Genomic DNA, 17,891 nt, shown 5'->3' on the forward strand with positions numbered 1-17,891 from the left:
CCTGCTACAGGAGCTCTGGGTAGACTCCCATTTCTCACACTTGTTTCTGGAAGAATGCTACTATATTTACCGAGAACTGAACCAGTGTTTAAACAATAGCTTTTTATCTAATTCATGCTACAGTTGCTACCAAAATTTTGTTCTTCTTTTCCTAAGAAACATCAGGGACATTATCTTTCACACCAAAGCTCAATCTAACAGATTAAATTTACAGAAAGTATAAGTATAAGAATGGGGCTTTCACTGATTTTCTTTTCCAAGTTCTTCAGGTTACATGACCCAAAGCAAAGGAAGATTGACCAAATGTTTTGTTGACTAAGATTATATTCAACTGCTCTGACTCCTCAACCCAGGAAACCTATTTGCTCAGTACCAACACCATGACCCTGACATGAGGTAGCCTCTGCACTGCAAGAGCTAAGTGCTCAGTCCCAACACCAGGGGCAATGAGAAACACTGTAGTCCTACCAGGGAGTCAAGCTGGCTACAGACTGGTAAGGTGGCATCATGATAGAGTGGAAAGACTCCGGCAGGCGCAGTCTACATACATGACCGGGCTGGGAGATGCCTTGTCTTATAAAACTTAGTGCAGAATGGATGTCTAGATTGTATGTGTATGGGGTGGGGTTGGGAGATGTGGGGGATAGGGGGAATGAAGGCCAAAAAAAGAAAAAACAAACAGCACGTAATAATTGCGATCCAACACACACACACGCACTTACACACATGTACGTACATTCACATGCATACATACATGCACACTGAAGAATATTGGGAAATCTCAAGCATTTTAAAGTTCCTAAGCAAAAACAGAGCCAGGTCAAACAGACAAGCCAAAATCTACCAACATCAAATTAAAGGAAGCAAACAGACCCAGAAGGGAGGGGAAGTGAGCAGGCTTGGGGTAGGCCCCCCTGTGCCTATCCCAACTCACCAGCAGCAATGAAAGACCACTTTCCAGTCCTTTACGTTACATTTCTAAAGCATTCATGTTCTTTCAATTTCCCTTTGAGACAAATCAAGAGGTGAGGTCTTTGAAAACTAGAAATTAGGTATATATATTTTTAATCGAAAGTTATTCAGAAGAGACATGGCTTTTATCTAAAGATTTCCAGTCATCTATCTGTTCTAGTGTTACAAAATGTGGTGACTGGGCAGGGTAGGAAAACTGCTTAGTGTCCTGAGGAAGAAAAGGAAAGGGGAGTGAGGTCACTTAGGGACCCTTCCTCTCTGGCCCAAGGATCATTCTGTGTTCTTTTAGTGGCTTCTTTTAAAATCATGAGGTTTAGCTCTGGAAGATAAGATATTTATTCTATATACTCTGTGGCTCAAAGAGACTTTTAATATAGATTTGGAGCCTTTATACAGTTAGCTGAGAGCCACCATAAGACCCGATTGATACAATATAGAGTGATAGGCAGAACCTGAATGCTGCCTGGAGCTTTGTTTTACCCATATGAGAAATAAGATGGGCCTAGCAATGAATGGGGTTTCTGTGTGGCCTTTTGAGGATGCCAGAATAGAGAAGCAATCAATCGGCTTCTATGTTTCAGGCTTCAAAAGGATAACTTCTCCCCCAAATAATACTACCAAGTGCTCCAAGAATGAAACATCAGCAGAAACTGTATTAGGGACCTAATACTAGCACCTAAATTTTCCTCCAGGAGCTTGACATAAACAAGGCTGGAGGACCCTTGCTCTCCACCTGGGGCACACAGTGACTCCATCTTGAATGAACGTTTCTCTCATGCTTCATTGGTAGGGCAGCAGCAGGCTCTATGTGGTGAGCAGGACCCACAAGAGAAGTCTAAATTTTACACAGAAATCATAATGAGCTGAAAAAGAAGTGATGAGTTGATGAGAACCAAGTAGCAGGGTTATAAGGTATCTGATGGTGGGGTATTTTATAATTCAGAAGACACCCTGAGTTACTTTTTTGTATTTTTTTCATTTTCCCCTGGAATTTGTTAGGATTCTAAATCCAAAAGGCTAGTGGCTGGAGTCCAGGGACACAGAAATGAAAACAGCCAACTACACTTTTTCATTCAAGCAATGGGGGTAAAGAAAATAAAATTAGACACATGAGGTAATCAGTGTGGTAATCTTGAATTGAGAGGGAAGAAGGAATATAAAGAAATGAGTTTTGACAGTTCCTTCCAGATTTTGATTTATAAAAACCAAATGAACTTTTTTCACACATTGAGATTCATTTAGAATTGAGATAAATATTTCCCAGGGAGTGTTAGGAGGAGGCAGGAACGGAGTCAAGGTCGTTAAACAAGGAACAGGGTCCATTAATTGGAATGTAAGCATCAGCCCTTTTACAGCATCAATGGCCATGAGTGTGGAAGTCTCTGAATGCACCAGAAGCTCTGGGGGCACTGAAGGACTCTGTGGAGGGTGAGAATCCATGGGACCATGGGTTGGAGAACAGAGAGCGGAGAGAGACCAGTGACAACCCAACCCACCCAATGAAGCTAAGAGCCAGCCTCTTTACTGGTAGAGGCTAAGAAAATGGCACTGTCTCATAGTAGGAATCACAGAATTATGCCTTTGGATTCTAAATGAAAGGGCCAAAAAGTGACTTAAAAGGATGGGGTTATGGGAAAAATGAGAGAGAATGATCTTTGCCAGCTCTTCTGTTTTAAGACCACTTCTAGGCAAGGGGAAATGAAGAGGCCAGACTGCCCAACCAAGGATGCAGAAACTCCAAGAATGTGCCAGAGTCTCCCCTGGTTAACCTCAGGAGCAGCTATTTGGCACTCTTCTTGAGAAAAAGGCAGCTTCCCAGGAGAAAAACTGCCCAAAGTCTAGAATTATGGCTCACGGATTAGTTATTTCTCCAATCTAATACAAGTGGTGAGCTTCATACAGCAAGACATCAAATATATTGAATTCATTTAAGGTCCCCCTACTTCAGAGGGCATATGAATCATTTAGAAAGTTTGTTAAAACATGGGTAACCAGAGTTTCCGATTCAGCAGGTCTGCGCTGGGGCTTGCCAATCCGCATTTCTAACAAGCTCCCAGGTCATGATGCTGATACTGGCCGTGCAGGGACCACACTTTGAGAACCACTGCCTTAGACTTTTCCTGTCTTCACTGAAAAGAACTGCAAAGTAAGTCTCAGGCCAGAGCAAGGAGGGAGGGACATTACTATAGGCATCTGTCATCATAGCCTCAAGCTTGGTGAATTTGGGCAGAAATCACAAGTGGCATCTTCCCATGCACTTGGATCTCTTGGGGAAACATGAGCACACCCCGATGAAAATGAAAATGGTCGAGGCTGAGTTCTTTACATGTTTGGTTCTTAAGTGTGGTTGGCAGTGAGCTCCTTCGTGGATGTGACACCTACAAGTTGTGAGGGATGAGATCCAGGGCAGAGGTCATGTTGGAGTATGTGTGTGAATCCATGCTGCATGTGCGTGTGTTCACATGTACATGAATGCTTGTGTGTGTGTATGCGAGTATGAGTGCATGTGAATACCTGTGTGTACTGCTATTGTCAAATCACCAGATGATATTAGAAAGACTAGGATGCGGATACGAGGTTGATGGGTTGGGGTAGGTGAACTTTTGTTGTGAAACATTATGATAACCCTGGGCAGCAGAAGCTATTTCAAATCTTCTCCAGAGTATATATGGCAGTGGGGAGGACCCAGCATGCTGCTCCATTATGAGCTGGAAAAGGGCCTGTGCTTTTGCCATTTGGTTACCAGGTTGATTTCTTGTTGTTGTTTATGAGCAGGGACTGGGGAGAGCGGGTCAGAAAAGGATGTCAGCAGGGTTAGTGTCAGCAACAGATGCTGCTATACATACCACCCAGATGCAAGTCGATGAGGTCACTGTAATAAGACTCTCCCCAATAGTCTACAACAAGGAATTGGTGAAGAGAGAGTTACTGGATCAGATAACCCTCCTGTCCCCCCATACCCAAAGCAATCAATGACATGAAGCATATGAAACACACAGAAATATAGCAAGAGAGCAAAGAAAAACAGCTGGAAAGCATGCATCTCTCTGTAAGTACATTATGTGTACACACATGCTGAGCTGTATACTTCCTGGTGGTGGGAGTGGGGAGTTCACTAAACCACAGGTGACAGTTAATAGCCAATAACAGTGTGATTCCTGTTTATCTCTCTGATCAGCATGGTCCATAGGCTTTGGCTTTTCTGGGAATCTTGGCCCTGCTGGGACTCAACCTCATCTAAGATTTAAAAAATTCATGGGCTACTTATTTCCTCAGTTATGGAATATTAGAAGCTCTAGGCTGAGGGGCTAAAGGCAAGATGTAAACATCCTAAAAAAGCTCTGCAAGGACACCAATCCTTAGCTTTTAAGGCAGTCAGAGCTCTCCCAAGAATTCACACATATGACCCCACTGGTGAATGTATCAAACTCCTTGCAGAACCACTTTTGCTGGATGGGTTTGAGATGAAGGAGATCCTCTTTCTTCTGAGGTCGGGCCCCCAACTTCGGCCAGCCTTCTCTTTAAAAGCAGCAAATGAGCTGTAACTATTTGCCTGAAAGCTCTTGGAGGTGTGCTGGCCACTAGTACTCCTAGCTTTTTTAGTTCTGCGTGGCTGTCCAGCGAGGATGTTATATTCTTCACATGCCTGAGATGCAGAGACTGAGCCCTGCCAAAGGGCTGGGCTTGGGCAGGTAGTCTTCATCCTCTCAGAATCGCAAATAAACTCAGAGTGCAACAAACAGCTGCTAGTTCTCTCCTTTTCCTCCACAATCACAATGTAAATGCTGACCCTGGCAGCCTTTTGTTCCCCACCAGCCTTTCCCCTTCAAGAATGGACATCCCAAAAAGTAGAATGCAATCCTGGAATGGTTTTTCAACTCATGCTCAAGGCTGACCCAGTGGTTTAAGTTTGAATCAAGGTTCTAGAAACAAATTGGGCTTCCCGCGTGCTCCAGACCAGGAATCATGTAAATCTCAGTCTTGCCCTCAGCTCGAAGGTTCTGACGCTAACCCTTGTGGTCTGGATACTCACGAGCCTCAGACAAGTTGAGACCAATGGGATGGCAGGTCCATATCAAATCTCAAAAAGGGAAGGGGCTGGCTAGCGTTGCTGGAAGACTCCAGACTCTCATGCTCAGCTAAGATTAGCCAGGAGCAACCAGACTAATAAGAGGAAAGGAACGCTGAAGCAGGAGAGAAAGGAGCAGCCAGTGTGTACAGACTGGCCTCAGAGATGATCTCTGCCAAACAGGAACAGGGTCACTGGGACTTCTGACAAAGGCGAGCCTTTTAAGTGATGTGCTTAAAATAAGAAAAGGAAAATAGTATATTTGGAAACAAAGTTGTATGGTAGGGGCTACCATATTCTGAGAATTTCCCAAATGTATCTTGGGGAAGTCTCCCAATGGAGCTACCAAAGCCTGTCTTTAAAAATGGGATGGATTTGTATTTGGATAGAGGTGTTCTGGTAAAGCCTTGCTTAGAAGAGTATGGACTAGGACAGTGGTTTTCGAACTGTTCTGTGGAACCCTAGGGTTCTTCAAGTGCTGTTCTGGGGGGTCTCCCAAATACCTGATTCACAAACACGGTGAACTCCTTTAGACACTCCATGTTCAAATGTTTGATATGCCAACTTTTAACCCACTGAAGCCCATCAACACATTAATTCGTGCTATCAGATAAGATGGCTTTTGTGAAGCCCTCAGGACCAAGTTTCTTAAGCCCTCTATGTGCAAGATCTTCACTCCCAGTAAAAGGACATTCATTTGTTTATTTAAATTCTGGCCTGTAAGTTGAGTGCTCATGTACAAAAGTACAGGGGAGCATCCCAGGAGCGCTACTGCTCAGTGAGACCCAGCTTCTCAAGCAGCTCCTGTCACAGTGAAGTCCTCTAAGTGAGTAACATGCATGTCAAGATATCATAGCATAGTTGGTTTTTGTGTTCGCTGAGTGTTTGGGAGCTTCTATTCCCAAACTCTGAGATATACTCTTTATAAGGAATATGAACTGTTAGATTTGGTAGTGATTCAATTGTAAAAACAATCCCTACTGCTCCAAGCATCAAGCACCTAGATCATTTAAACTGTATATATCCTGAGATCTCCAGGTAAGCTGTTACAGCAGCTACCTCTGTGTAGCAGGGTGTTCTCTACACTGTGTCCTAGGCATCAGCTGGAGGCTGAGGCTGACTTCTCCTATAACCTGTATTTTCAAATTTGTGTTTATTAACATTTTAGAGTAATTATGTTTTATTTAAACTTGGACTTATAATTTGGTTTGTAAAAAGGGTGCTGATGCTAAGAAACAAGTTTGAAAACCACTGACTTAGATGGTTGTATATGTTTATGAAACGATAATTATCTCAACAACTAGAAAGAAATTTTGGCAAAATCTTATGCCAGTCTTCAGTGGTATATTTTCTCTGACCCCTCGCCAGCCAGTAGCCTGTTGTAGAGATACTGAAACTCTGTCGCAGACTCCAATTGCAGGGCAACCAACAGGTATGTGAGTGCATTATGGAAACCATCAACCCTGGGGTGGCCCACCCAAACCTCAGAACCTGTGAGCAGGGAGGCAGAACGTCTTCCATGAGGACTTAATGCTAACTATAAAACGTAGGTGTGCTTGCCTGTTGAGCTAGTCTGACTTATCTGTTGAGAGATCTACCTCTCACTTTCCAGCTTGAGAGGAGTAATTTGCAGGGAAGGGCAGAAGGAATGACGGGCCCAGGGCTCCCTGCTGATATCTTCTGCAAGAGAAAGCAGCAAGGGCAGCCCCTGTGAGTCGCTTATAGCTGATGCATGGCGTCTCTTGTAGGTTTGAGCCAACTCCCTCCAGGGGCTCAAGCTTAATAGAGGAGGCCAAGTTAGAGCATGCAGGGCAGGGAGCAAAAACGAGGATGGCAGAGACATCACAGCTTCACTTGGAAGCTAGGGCCATTTTTAGGTGAACTTGAATCTCCATTCCTTGACACGGGCCAGTGCTTGCCTTGTAGTCGCACATCTCAGGCTTCTGGCTTACTGGCTACTCAGTGGTTCACGTTTTTGCATTTTATTTGGTGGCCCAGGCTTCAAGCAGTAAGTCCAGCATCAGGTAAAGCACAAAACCAAGAACCTCATGTCCTCATCTTTCTTCCCCATCCTATCTCTTCACCTGAAGGTCATCACTGAGTCGACTGTTAAGATGCAATTTCTAGGCCTTGAAGGGCCTGGAAAGGAGAGCAACTTCTACCCCTCATGAACTTCAGTCCTCCCATACCCAATTAGTTCAACTCGACACCAGGCACACGCTATGACATCACCCTACTGGTCAGTTTTCAAGCAAGATCAGATAGCAGCAACTAGCTCCATTCCTGGCTGCCTCTTATGGGTTCTTCTTTGGTTTAAAGACAGCCTGCTTGCCAGGAGAGGTACCACTCATCCCTCTGCCACACTAGAATAAGGAAGTAATAAGGGGTTACCACAAAATTAGGTCACGGCCTTTCTTCATTCCCAGCCTCAAAACTTGAATGCTGACTCTGGAGGCCTGTGCTCTCTAGAAAGAGATGAAGGTTTCCCCATCCAGACTGTACTGAGACTTGTGAACTCTTGAGAAAGCGGACATCAATCACTCCATATGTGTGTTGGGGCTACAGCTGGGGCTGGCGCAGCAGTTTCAAAGGCTTGAACCAACAGGGGTTCTTGGGCCCTTGGGACCTGGTATGACTCAGGTACTTCCTTGCTTTCTCTGTGTTCAATTGTGCTATACCCACCCCATAGGCTCCTCTGGCGAACAGTGGGTGTCACCACACTCTATTCCGGAGATCTTCCCCAGGAATGGCAGTCACTAACCACATGGCCCTCACAGTCATTTCCCAGTGTCTACTCAGTGCCAGTTCACCACAGTCCCCCAAGCCTCTCTACTCTGTCCTGAATGTTGAGCTTCCAGGAAACACAGAGCTTGGGTTCACACTAGGGAATCTGTCTGCTCTGCCCACAGGTGGTGGTGAGAGCTCTGCGGGGCATGTGTCCTCACATGTTCTGAGTAGCCTGGGCAGGAGAGGGAGCCTGGAGAGCTAAAGATAGGAGGTGGCCCATGGGGAGCAGGCTGGGGGCTCTGCTTGTGCAGTTCTGTGATGGTTCCTTGTGGTACAGTCTCCCTTATTCCCAGTTATTTTCTTCTAGAGAAAATGATGGGGTGGGAAAGGAGGAGATCCAGTGCTTGCCATCAACAGAGGAAGTGGACTGAGACTTCATTCTATGGGTAAACGGCAAGCCCTGGGATAGGGCGGAAGGACAGGTCTGGGCCCTGGGGCACTCCCAAACTGAGGTGTTTTTCATTCCTTTGCTTAACAAGAAGCCCCAAATCTCAGTGACAAAGGGACCCAGAGAAGTTTGCTGGAAAAGAAGCTGAATTCCAGATGAGGTGATACAAAACTATCCCTATCATGGTGGAGATGGGGGTGGGGGCTTCCCTTAGGAACAAGCCTCCTCCCAAGAGAACCTAGACAGTACCTGCTTCACCACGGAGCGCCTTCTCCACAGCGACCCCCCTCTCCTCCAGTTGCCTCTGCTTCTCTTCTACTTGCTCCAGCTGCCGCTGGATAATCTACGAGAAAACAAAACAGTAGAAGCATCCAACTTTCTCTCTTGCCTCCTAGTTCTTAGGAGGACAATTAAACTGCACAATTATAGAAGAAGAAAAACAAATAAGGCTCTAGTCAATGGGCATTAAGCCCAGAGTATGTAGAGACCACAAGCGAGCCTCCCAGGGCCCACTTAACCACGCAGAGCCCGGGCTGTCACCACCCAGCTCCACTGCGTGGGTGCACGGCAAGCATTGAGTGACTAGCCCTTCTCAGGGCAATTCAAAGAGGAAGTGGATGTAAACTGCTGCAGGAAGGACTTAAGTACAACAGCCTACGACCCTCCTGATGGTGAGATTGCTAAAGCACTAGCAGAGTTTCTTGGGGAGAACTGCAGACATCCTGTCTCTACAAGATTAAAAAAAAAAACAAAAACCTAGAATGGAGCAACCAGCCAGAATCTGTATGAAGCACATAGTGAGAAGTTCCTTTGTGTTATGTGGGGACCAACATTGGGCACCTAGAAGAACGTTCAACCCCCAAAGCAGCGGCCAGTGACATATCAATGCAGAGAGTGTGGATATAGCATGATATACAAGAAAAGGACTAAAAGACTGGTGGGTTTTGATGTTTGATGAAACATGGACTACTTCGTTGGTATTTAGATTTGCTGTTAATGTTTCTCATTGCTGTATAGCTTTTGATTAGTGTGCTAATCTTTATGAATATAACTATATACATGTGATTTCATTAAAAATATTGTATTTAAGTATCTTTTAATACTTTACATAAAGAAATTATTTTTTTGTTCCCCGCAAACATCTAAAATGGTCTAGGATCTGTGAGGCCTGCAGACAAAGGCTAATGACCTCTAAATCCCAAGCCCATAATAGGCTGACAGCTCAAGTTTGCCTCTTGATAACAGTTCTTATAATTGAACTAGTTGACTTTGCAGTGATTATTCCAGAGCAAGAAATTTAGAAACTCAAAGCTTGGCTCTTCCCTTTCCATCAACAACTCCACAGTAAGGTTTCTGTAGTTTCATCAAGCCAGACTTTGGGGCTGCCCCTTCAGGTAATGGGACACCCCATTTACTTCTGCCCTGCCCTCCTTACTCTCCCACATCGAGGATGAGGACAAACTGGCTGGAGAGGAGGATGCTGCTATGTGACTTACCCCTTGCAAGTTGTGGCCCCTCCTGGTTTTACCTGGGCTCGGTGCAGCCGCTTAAGTTCCTCTTGCTTGGCCTGTCTCCGAGCTGCCTTCTGCACACGCCGGGTCAGCTTGGCATTCAGTTCTTCCTCCGTGTAAGTTCTTGGCTAGAGAGAACGAGAAACATTTCCTTAGTCAGGTGCATGCAGGCCTGAGAGGTTTGGGCACTGGTTGGCAGGGGCACGGAGGGCACTGTTCCAGGTCGCAGAGCACGCGCAGGGCAGACCGGTGGGCCAGAGGCGAGCGCAGACTCCTAGGCTGAGGCCTGGCCAGAGCTTCACTGGCATTGGTCCCTGCTGGAGCCCTAAATGCCACAGGGGATACCTCAAGCTCTACAAGTGAGATGCTTTCCCACTGTGACAGGTACAGGAGGCTCAGTGGGGGACTGACTGTTAGGGAGTTAACAGGATGAAGGGACATATATATATGCTCCTTTATCATTGAGATCACCTGTTTCCCACATAAGGATGTCTGCTTTTTAAAAGACTTTTGGGGGGTAAAAATATTGGTAAAATGTTTCCCCACACTTCCTGCTTCTAGGAGATAAACGGGGAAAGAAAAAAGAAAAATTAGGATTCTTTTATTTTCTTGTTTGGTCTCAAAAGCCAGTTTTTTTCAGATGAGCAATATTTATAAGGTTCTTTTAAGATATAACAGTTGAAGTACAGAAAACAGGGATGCTCCTATTTTAAGTCTGGGTGAAGCCCAAACTAATTAGTACAGTCTGAAGAAGGAACTATGGAGGTGAACCTAGACTGACTCTGGGGTCTGTACAGAGGCCAAAATAGGCCACAGAAAGGAAGGAGGAAGCCATCTGGCAAGGCTGTTTCAGCCAGTACCATCGGAAACCGAGGAGCAAGTGGCCAAATCCACTGCAATTCCATGGAAGAAACTGCTTGAGCAATACACCCGCCAGTGTAGGCACTGAGGGTGCAGGGAGTATCAGATGGTTTGAATAAACAGGGGGCAACCACTGAGAGGCAAATGCTGGGGGGTAGGCCTCTATTCATAACACTTCTTTATTGCCTCCAAGAAAACAACAACAAAAAGAATTTTATAGACTTTAAAGGAGATTTCAAAATTCAGCTCAGGGGTTTAGTCTAATAATCTTTATTCCAAGAGCTCAAGTGAGAGTGGAGAGCCAACTGAGCAGGTAGTCCTTAAGGATGTGAGTGGTGTTTTGGTGCCCTGAGCATTTCACCTCGCAGATCAGGGAGCTGAGGGCTTGTGGGTTCCCCATTCCTGTAGTGGACAGTCTCAAAGGGCAGCCCTGTCCCCCACTGAGGCACTTGGAACAACATTATCACATGCACTCCAGCCAGCGAAGAGCAGGGTATCTCACCCTGTTTCTCTGTGATGACACAGCTAAAGAAAGTTCTGCTGCCGGTGTTTGCTACTGCTCCATGCATGTATGAACACAGTTAGTGAGGATGTGGCTGGAGGACCAGGACTGGGGGCTGCCCTGGTGGTTAATCACAGACACTCATGCAACAAAGACCAGCCAATGGGAACAACACACTACCTTTGATGCATATGATCTCCTGAATGCCAAGGCGTGTGGTACATAAATCGACTTTTAAGGGGATGGCAACGGTAAACAAAACAGAATAGTAATAATAATAACAATTAAAAAGAGAATACAAATGGAGCAAAATCAGAAGTTTAAAACAAACACAGACTAAAACACATGATTATTTTTCACAACGTCACACAGGACTGCAAGGTGAGGCACCTTGGTAGAGACCCTCGCAGCTGCCTCTCACTGAGTCACAGTCTTACTAAGGCCTGGGCTCACTTTTCTACCGGGAAGACAGCTTCTTCCTCATTGTGCCCCACACCTTCTCTTTTCTCAATCTCCTTTCTGTATAAATTAAAATTGCTTAAATATATTGTTATAGATGCTATTTCTCCTTTAGTAACCCATTTGCTTGTGGAAATTCAGACTGCTTCTTTCAGCTGAATGCTACAGATACTTGGACGGGGGACAGGTAGGAAGTTCCTCTCACCAGAGACACAGACAAGACACAGAGCAAGCTGAGTATCAACCTAATGTTCTCTTCCAAAAGGTTCTCTACTAGCAGGGCTCCAGAAGAAGGTCAGGGGTGCCCAGTGGGCCAACAGCAATCCTGGGATGGGAGTGAGCCATTTTTTACACACAAAGGGACTTGAAATAGCATCTATAACCAATATCTGTCAAAAACATTTCAGGCAGTAATTGTAACCTCTTCTCACTTTAGTAAACCTGCACAGAGATGCTTAGAGAGCTGAGGTTAATTTACATTTGCTCTCTGGTCTTCTCACCAGCTCTATTACATGGAAAAGAGGAAGCCAGGAAGTGAGGGAGAGAGGGAAAGGGAGGTCTGGAGATTTGGAGAGCCTCAGGATGCACTGTAATCCCTGTGGCCCTCGCTGCTTCTCCTGCAGCAGTGGGGGCCCCACGAGTGGAGTCTACATTTCAAGAGCCTATTGGCTTCAAGAAGAATGAGTCTGTCTCCTAGTTGGGACATTTAACTTTGAGTATGTAGATCCTATCTCACACTGACTCGTCTCTCCCAGAGACTATAATGAGAGAAAGAATTACATTACTACAAGTCCGTTAAAGAAAAAAAGACAGATGGTTTCCCCAAGCAGCATGTGAAAATCTCTATAGGAACTACATAACTACAACCTAAGGAATACCACTCAGCATCTCTACCTTGGCTGAAGGAAAAAGTAAAAGTGGTGGGGGCGGTCACTTACTGCTATCTGAGGGGGAAGGAATACTAACTTGGAAGAGGCAGAGACATGAAAAATCACAGCTCATCTGTGGAGTGCCAGGAGAGCGGGACCAGCCACAGAGCCAGTGCTTTTGCTGCAAACCAGGGCTAGGGCCTGTCAGAGAGCAAGTGAATGTGCTCTCTTGGCTTGGCCACAGTGGTCAGGAAGAGGCCACCTCAGTTGTATTTAAAGTCGGATTGAAGTAAAGAAAAGAGGTAAACATGAGTTAATTCTTGTTAGTAAGGCTACATACAAGGTAACTTAAAAAAATCTGTATTATCTTAATTTTTCTATATAAACATTTTAAATAAAAATGTTATTTTTAGTGTTTTTTTTTTTTAAATGAAACAAAACTTAGGCACTTGTTTCACAGATGCCTCACTCAGGGGTGGGTCTGTGATGTAAAAGGAACCATTTCACACCCTGTGGGGCACTGTTAACAAGAGGCTCCCTCCTGAGTCGATCAAACCCCATTCTCACTTTAGGTGTTCCCACACTCCCCTTACTTCTTACTCTGAAAAATTTCAAGCCTAAAGAAAAGTTGAAAGAGGAAGAAAATGAACACCTTCACCTAGATTTACTAAGTGTCAGCGTTTTGCACACGTTTGGCAGACAATCTTTGTGTATCATCTTTTTTTCTGAATCTCTTGCAGACAATCATGCAATCATGATGCTTCACCCCTAAACATTTCAGCTTGTACTTCCTAATAACAGAGACACTATTCTACATGACTATAGTAATTTAATAGCTTTCAAGGAATTTAGCATTGCTATGACTATATTATATATCTGTGCATATTACACTGTTCATAAGCAAATTTCTTTAATTATTTTCAAAGTATCCTTCATGGCTGTTTTATTTTGGTTTGTTTTCCTGCTTTAGCATTCTTAAAAATACACTACCTTGCTCTGGCCCGCCCCACCCCTGACCACAGTTGGGGGCAGGTCAGCATGCCCCAGGCTTGGCTTTGTCTTTACTATTCCCTATACTGCCTTCAGCAAATGGCTCTGCACGGGCGCACGGGCGCGCGTGCGTGCGTGCGTGCGTGCGTGCGTGCGTGCGTGTGTGTGTAGGTGGGGGGACGGGTAGGGTGGGGGGGAAAAGGAGACATGAGGTGCTGGGATTCTAGGAGTGGGGTCCATGACCTGTCATTCACATAGACGGGGAGGAGTTCTCTGCGTGCCCCAGGCCTGTGAGGCCCGGGGAGAGGATATGATCGGTGAGATGTGTTACAGAGACAATGGCCTTGGCGTAGCCAGTTGGGCAACCTGCCACTCAGCATTTTGCCAGGATGTTTCATTAATTAATAGAGAAACAGTGGAAGAGATCTGACCACAAAAGCAGCCACAGGTGAAAGTTTTTGACCAACATGAGACAAAAGGGCTGAATACCTGCAGGTCTGCACTGAGGCAAAGGAAAACTTGGACCACATTCTCCTTCTTCGCAGACCCCCTTTAGGATCCCCATAAGGCAGTGCCAGTCCCCAGTGTTGGGATGTGTTTAGGGATCCACATTCAGAGCCAGTAGAAATTCTCAGCTTAGTGCTAATGATACTGTCTGGGAAAGCACAAAATGGAACACAGATAGCAGCACACGAAGCCAGGTCCCTATGGGAGAGTACATAGGACCAGCCTTAACTCAGTGTGGCCTGGCTGGGACATGTGGAAGTTCTGCAGATGGCTGGGACGGGATGAGAGGCCTGACTATCTAGGTGCTCTTCTAAGAGTGGACAGAGAAGTAGTCGGCATGGGGATGAACAAATCATGAATGAAATAAGAACTAAAAGACTGGTTTCCTCTGGTTTGTCAAAAATTAAAAGGAGAACTGGATCAGGCTGGAAGGAGGGGACTGGAAACAGGCCACAGAAGTCATGTTACTGAACAGGCATATGTACGGCTCAAAACTGCCATGGCCTCCCCAGAAGTCACTGGAGAGGGCAGGCTTAAAGCCTTGTAAAGAAGGTCCAGGATGTTCTGGGGAAATTTTTCAGTCAAAAAAGGTAGCTGAAGGCAGCTGGGCCCTCACCTTGGACAGGAAGATGAATGTGTGCCCAAGGCTGGACTATGGAGATGGGGTGGGAAGGCTCTCATTGACCCTCATGCCCCTGCTGCCTTGGCCTTTCTAGATTGTAGTCCTCATGTCATCACGGTCTGAGACACAGATGCCCATTTAGAACTTTCTAAACCCTCTCCCTCTTCCAATTTCACTATCTAGACAAAGCTACGAGAGCTCTTAAAAATCAAAAGATTGAACAAATACCCAAGAAAGGCTAGTGATGAAGGAACTCTCAAATGCTGAGGGTTCACGTCTCTGAGAGCTGAGTGGACACATTGTGTCCTGAGCCTGGGGCAGTGAAAGGGGCCAGGTCAGATCCACAGTGCCCCACTCAGCACAGAACCCAGGTTAGTTTCCTGGTGCAGTTCTTTAATAGCAAAACTCCTCTCTAATGTACAAATGTACCAAGCAGGCAGGACAGCAGGGGATACTCCTCAGTGACTGGGCCCCCATCCCGGCCTTTGCTGGACCCTGGGCACAAGCAATCCTCCTCCTGTCACTCTGGGCACTGGTGTATTCTACTCCACGTGGGATTTCTGAAGACAAAAGAATGAATGGAAAATACTGAGCTGCTTCCTAAAAACAGAATGAATCTTGGAGCACGGGATGTCTGTCTTCACAAGAACTATGGCCACGGAAGCAAATAACCCTCAGCTGCTCCCTGAAAAAGCCTAAGAGAAGTCCCTGATATGTCTCCTAATTAGACTACTAGGCGGGCTCAGGATTCAGCTGTATGTCTGCTAGGAGACCAGAGAGAGCTCATGCCCGTTCCTGGTTTGGGATTTGCTTTCCTTTCCTCCACCTCATCAAAACCAATACTCGACAGAAGACAGAAGTCAAGGTCCTTGACCCCGCTGAAGCCCCACTGCTGACGGGGCCTGCATACCTCTCGCTTGGACTTCTGGGAGGCCCTCTCAAGGATGTCATCACTGGAGAGGTCAGAGTCCTCGGAGAAACTCAGCTGGCGCCGGAGCTGCAGCTCTGAGGGAATGCAGAGTGAGTACAGTGACCAGCCCGTCAGTACCACAGTGCTTCCCGATTTCTACGTTCATATAAGCAGCCCAGGAGAGTGGGGTGGAGGTTTGATTTCTCTCTAGTTTAAGTGACTTCCCATATTGGGGCACCAGGAGCTTGGATGCTGACATTTGTCCAGGCAGAGGCGGACCAATACTGAATAGATGGTGCCCAAAGACAGCCTACCAGGATCTTCCGGCAGCATTGCCTTTATTTGAAATGATGTGACTTTAGGAAGTGCACATTCCTCCCATCTCCCCTACTCAGCTTCAGGATGGTTTTTAGAATTATTCTATTAAGTGAAGCATGCTCTGTTTCCTTCTCCCTGCCCTGTCAGCAGAGCTCTAAGAACCCTTGAAGGAGCAGCGTGGGGAAGGGAATCTTTTGAGAAGAACCAAATGATGGGAGAATATACACCTTATGCTCTGCCCCAGTAGGGGTCCCTTGGTGCTGACATACCTGCTCTAACCATCGGAGACATCCTGTGCTTGCCAGAGTCCACGGTGGCACCACTGGAAGGGGTGCTGGAGCAAGACTTGTTGTCGCCCTTCTTCTTCTTATCTTTCTTATACCCAGAGAAGACCGACTTCCACAAGGACCGGGGCTTGGAGGCTGCTTCCTCCAGGTTTGGGCTGGGCTTCTCCGGGGGCCGGCCCTCACCTTTGGACTTCCTCTCCTTCTTGTTTCTGCGGGGGGAGAAGAGTGATGATCTCTTCTTGCTCTTTCCACTGGAACCCTCAGATGAGGTGACTGAACCGTCTGGGCCCCCTGAGTCCGACGGAGGGAAGATCTCCTCACTAGTGGCTTCATGCCTCAGGGTGGGCTCATCTGGGCCTTTGTGGATTGGGTATTCAGGGGACTCGAGACTGAGGACTTTGCCCTTGGAGGGTACTGAGGAGGCTTTGTGGGAAGTGCCTCCTGGGGGCCTGGTGGTCCCAGCTGTCATCTCCATCTCCTTCATCTGACTCAGCTGTTTGGCCATGGCATCTCTCAGTGCCTGGCTCTTCACGGACTTCTCCCTGGCGCGCATGCGCTCCTCAGCCAGCTCCTTGGCTTGGGGAGAGACTACAGGCAGCCCTCTCTTCTGTGGTTGGATCCCACTCTCCAGAGTAGGCAACCTACCACTTTCCTTGGCTAGGGGTGGGTGGAGAGGCTTTTCTGAGCGGAGCAAGCAGGAAGGGGGTGTGAAGAACTTCTCTTGCAGACTTGAGTCTTCGGTCTTGTCATCATATGTATCCTCCACATCATCAGCAAAAGGGATCTCGTCTACACTCTCTACAAATGACTTTCGCACCTCCTCCCGGGGAGGCTTGGCAGGTTCTCGGAGGGGCCGCATAAAGGTGGCAGGTGGAGGGGGTGGGGTCACAGAGGCCTTGGGCTTGGTTTCCTTGTGCTCATATGTCTGATACAGCTTCCTTCGAAGAGTTGCAGGCTCCTCGTCCTGGGGTGGGGGCGGGGGCGGGCTCGAGGGTGGAGTGAGCATGGTGGAGTCTGAGGTGTTGAAGCTCTGGCTGCCCAAGGTCTTCATGTTGGAGGAGCTCCCGTGAAGGCCCAGCCCAGAGCTGCTGGACAGGTCTCTCTGCTCCTCGTGGGAGCTTTTCAGCTCTCTGTCAGACGGGGACTTAGGGGACGGCAGGGAGGACTGGTCGCCATTCAACTTTGCCAGGCCCAGTCTCTTAGGAGCAGGTGGAGGTTTTAGAAGATGGAGCCCCTCACCCTGGGGGTACTTCTCAACTGAATAGGATTTTAGGGACACCGGCTTAAAGGCAGGTGACGGGAAGCTGGGCTCTGGCCCCTTGCTCCGATCCACGGGTGTGAGGCCGAGGCTGCGGCGGATTTCGGCGCTCTTCATCCAGAACTCCGCCACCAGGTCGTTCCGCTTCAGGGCCTCGTCCATTGCAAGCGGGCTGCCGAGACCATCCTTGGCATCCCCTTGGTTCTTCAAGGGGAGAGGGGATAGGGGAGTGGATGCTTTGGCTGGAACAGGCTGGAAGCATATGGGGGACTTGGTGGGGGATGGGACAGTGGCCTCAGAGGAAGGCTGAGGCTGGGAGCAAATGGGGAGCTGGGTGGGCGTGGCAGTGGAGGTGGCCAACGGGGACAGGCCCTGTGAAGTAACGGGGGAGGTAGGTGTCATGGCTTCTGGCAGAGCCACCGGCTGCGACCGGATGGGAGAATGCAGGGCTTTCTGATCAGTGGGAGCTTCGGTTCTGGGGACCAAATGTTCAGGGAAAAGGTGCTCCTCAGGGGATTTCACCTTGGTAGCCACAGAGGTATGAGGGATTCGTGCTCCCTATAGAAAACAAAGACAGATGG

General features: G+C 47.1%; 1 protein-coding gene across 1 annotated transcript in view; it reads right to left on the bottom strand.

Moving 5' to 3' along the window:
* MICAL3 (microtubule associated monooxygenase, calponin and LIM domain containing 3) overlaps positions 1 to 17,891 on the bottom strand; it is a 188,923-nt gene that overhangs the window by 14,616 nt on the left and 156,416 nt on the right. Inside the window, exons 28-33 of the mRNA XM_025041083.1 lie at positions 16,035 to 17,868; positions 15,448 to 15,542; positions 11,271 to 11,321; positions 9,745 to 9,855; positions 8,466 to 8,559; positions 3,819 to 3,869 (exon numbers count right to left, since the gene is read on the bottom strand). Coding sequence (XP_024896851.1) covers positions 3,819 to 3,869; positions 8,466 to 8,559; positions 9,745 to 9,855; positions 11,271 to 11,321; positions 15,448 to 15,542; positions 16,035 to 17,868 — 2,236 coding nt within the window. The remainder of the gene's footprint in view (positions 1 to 3,818; positions 3,870 to 8,465; positions 8,560 to 9,744; positions 9,856 to 11,270; positions 11,322 to 15,447; positions 15,543 to 16,034; positions 17,869 to 17,891) is intronic.

Source organism: Pteropus alecto, unplaced genomic scaffold (genome assembly GCF_000325575.1).
Source record: "Pteropus alecto unplaced genomic scaffold, ASM32557v1 scaffold76, whole genome shotgun sequence".
NCBI classification, from domain to species: domain Eukaryota; kingdom Metazoa; phylum Chordata; class Mammalia; order Chiroptera; family Pteropodidae; genus Pteropus; species Pteropus alecto.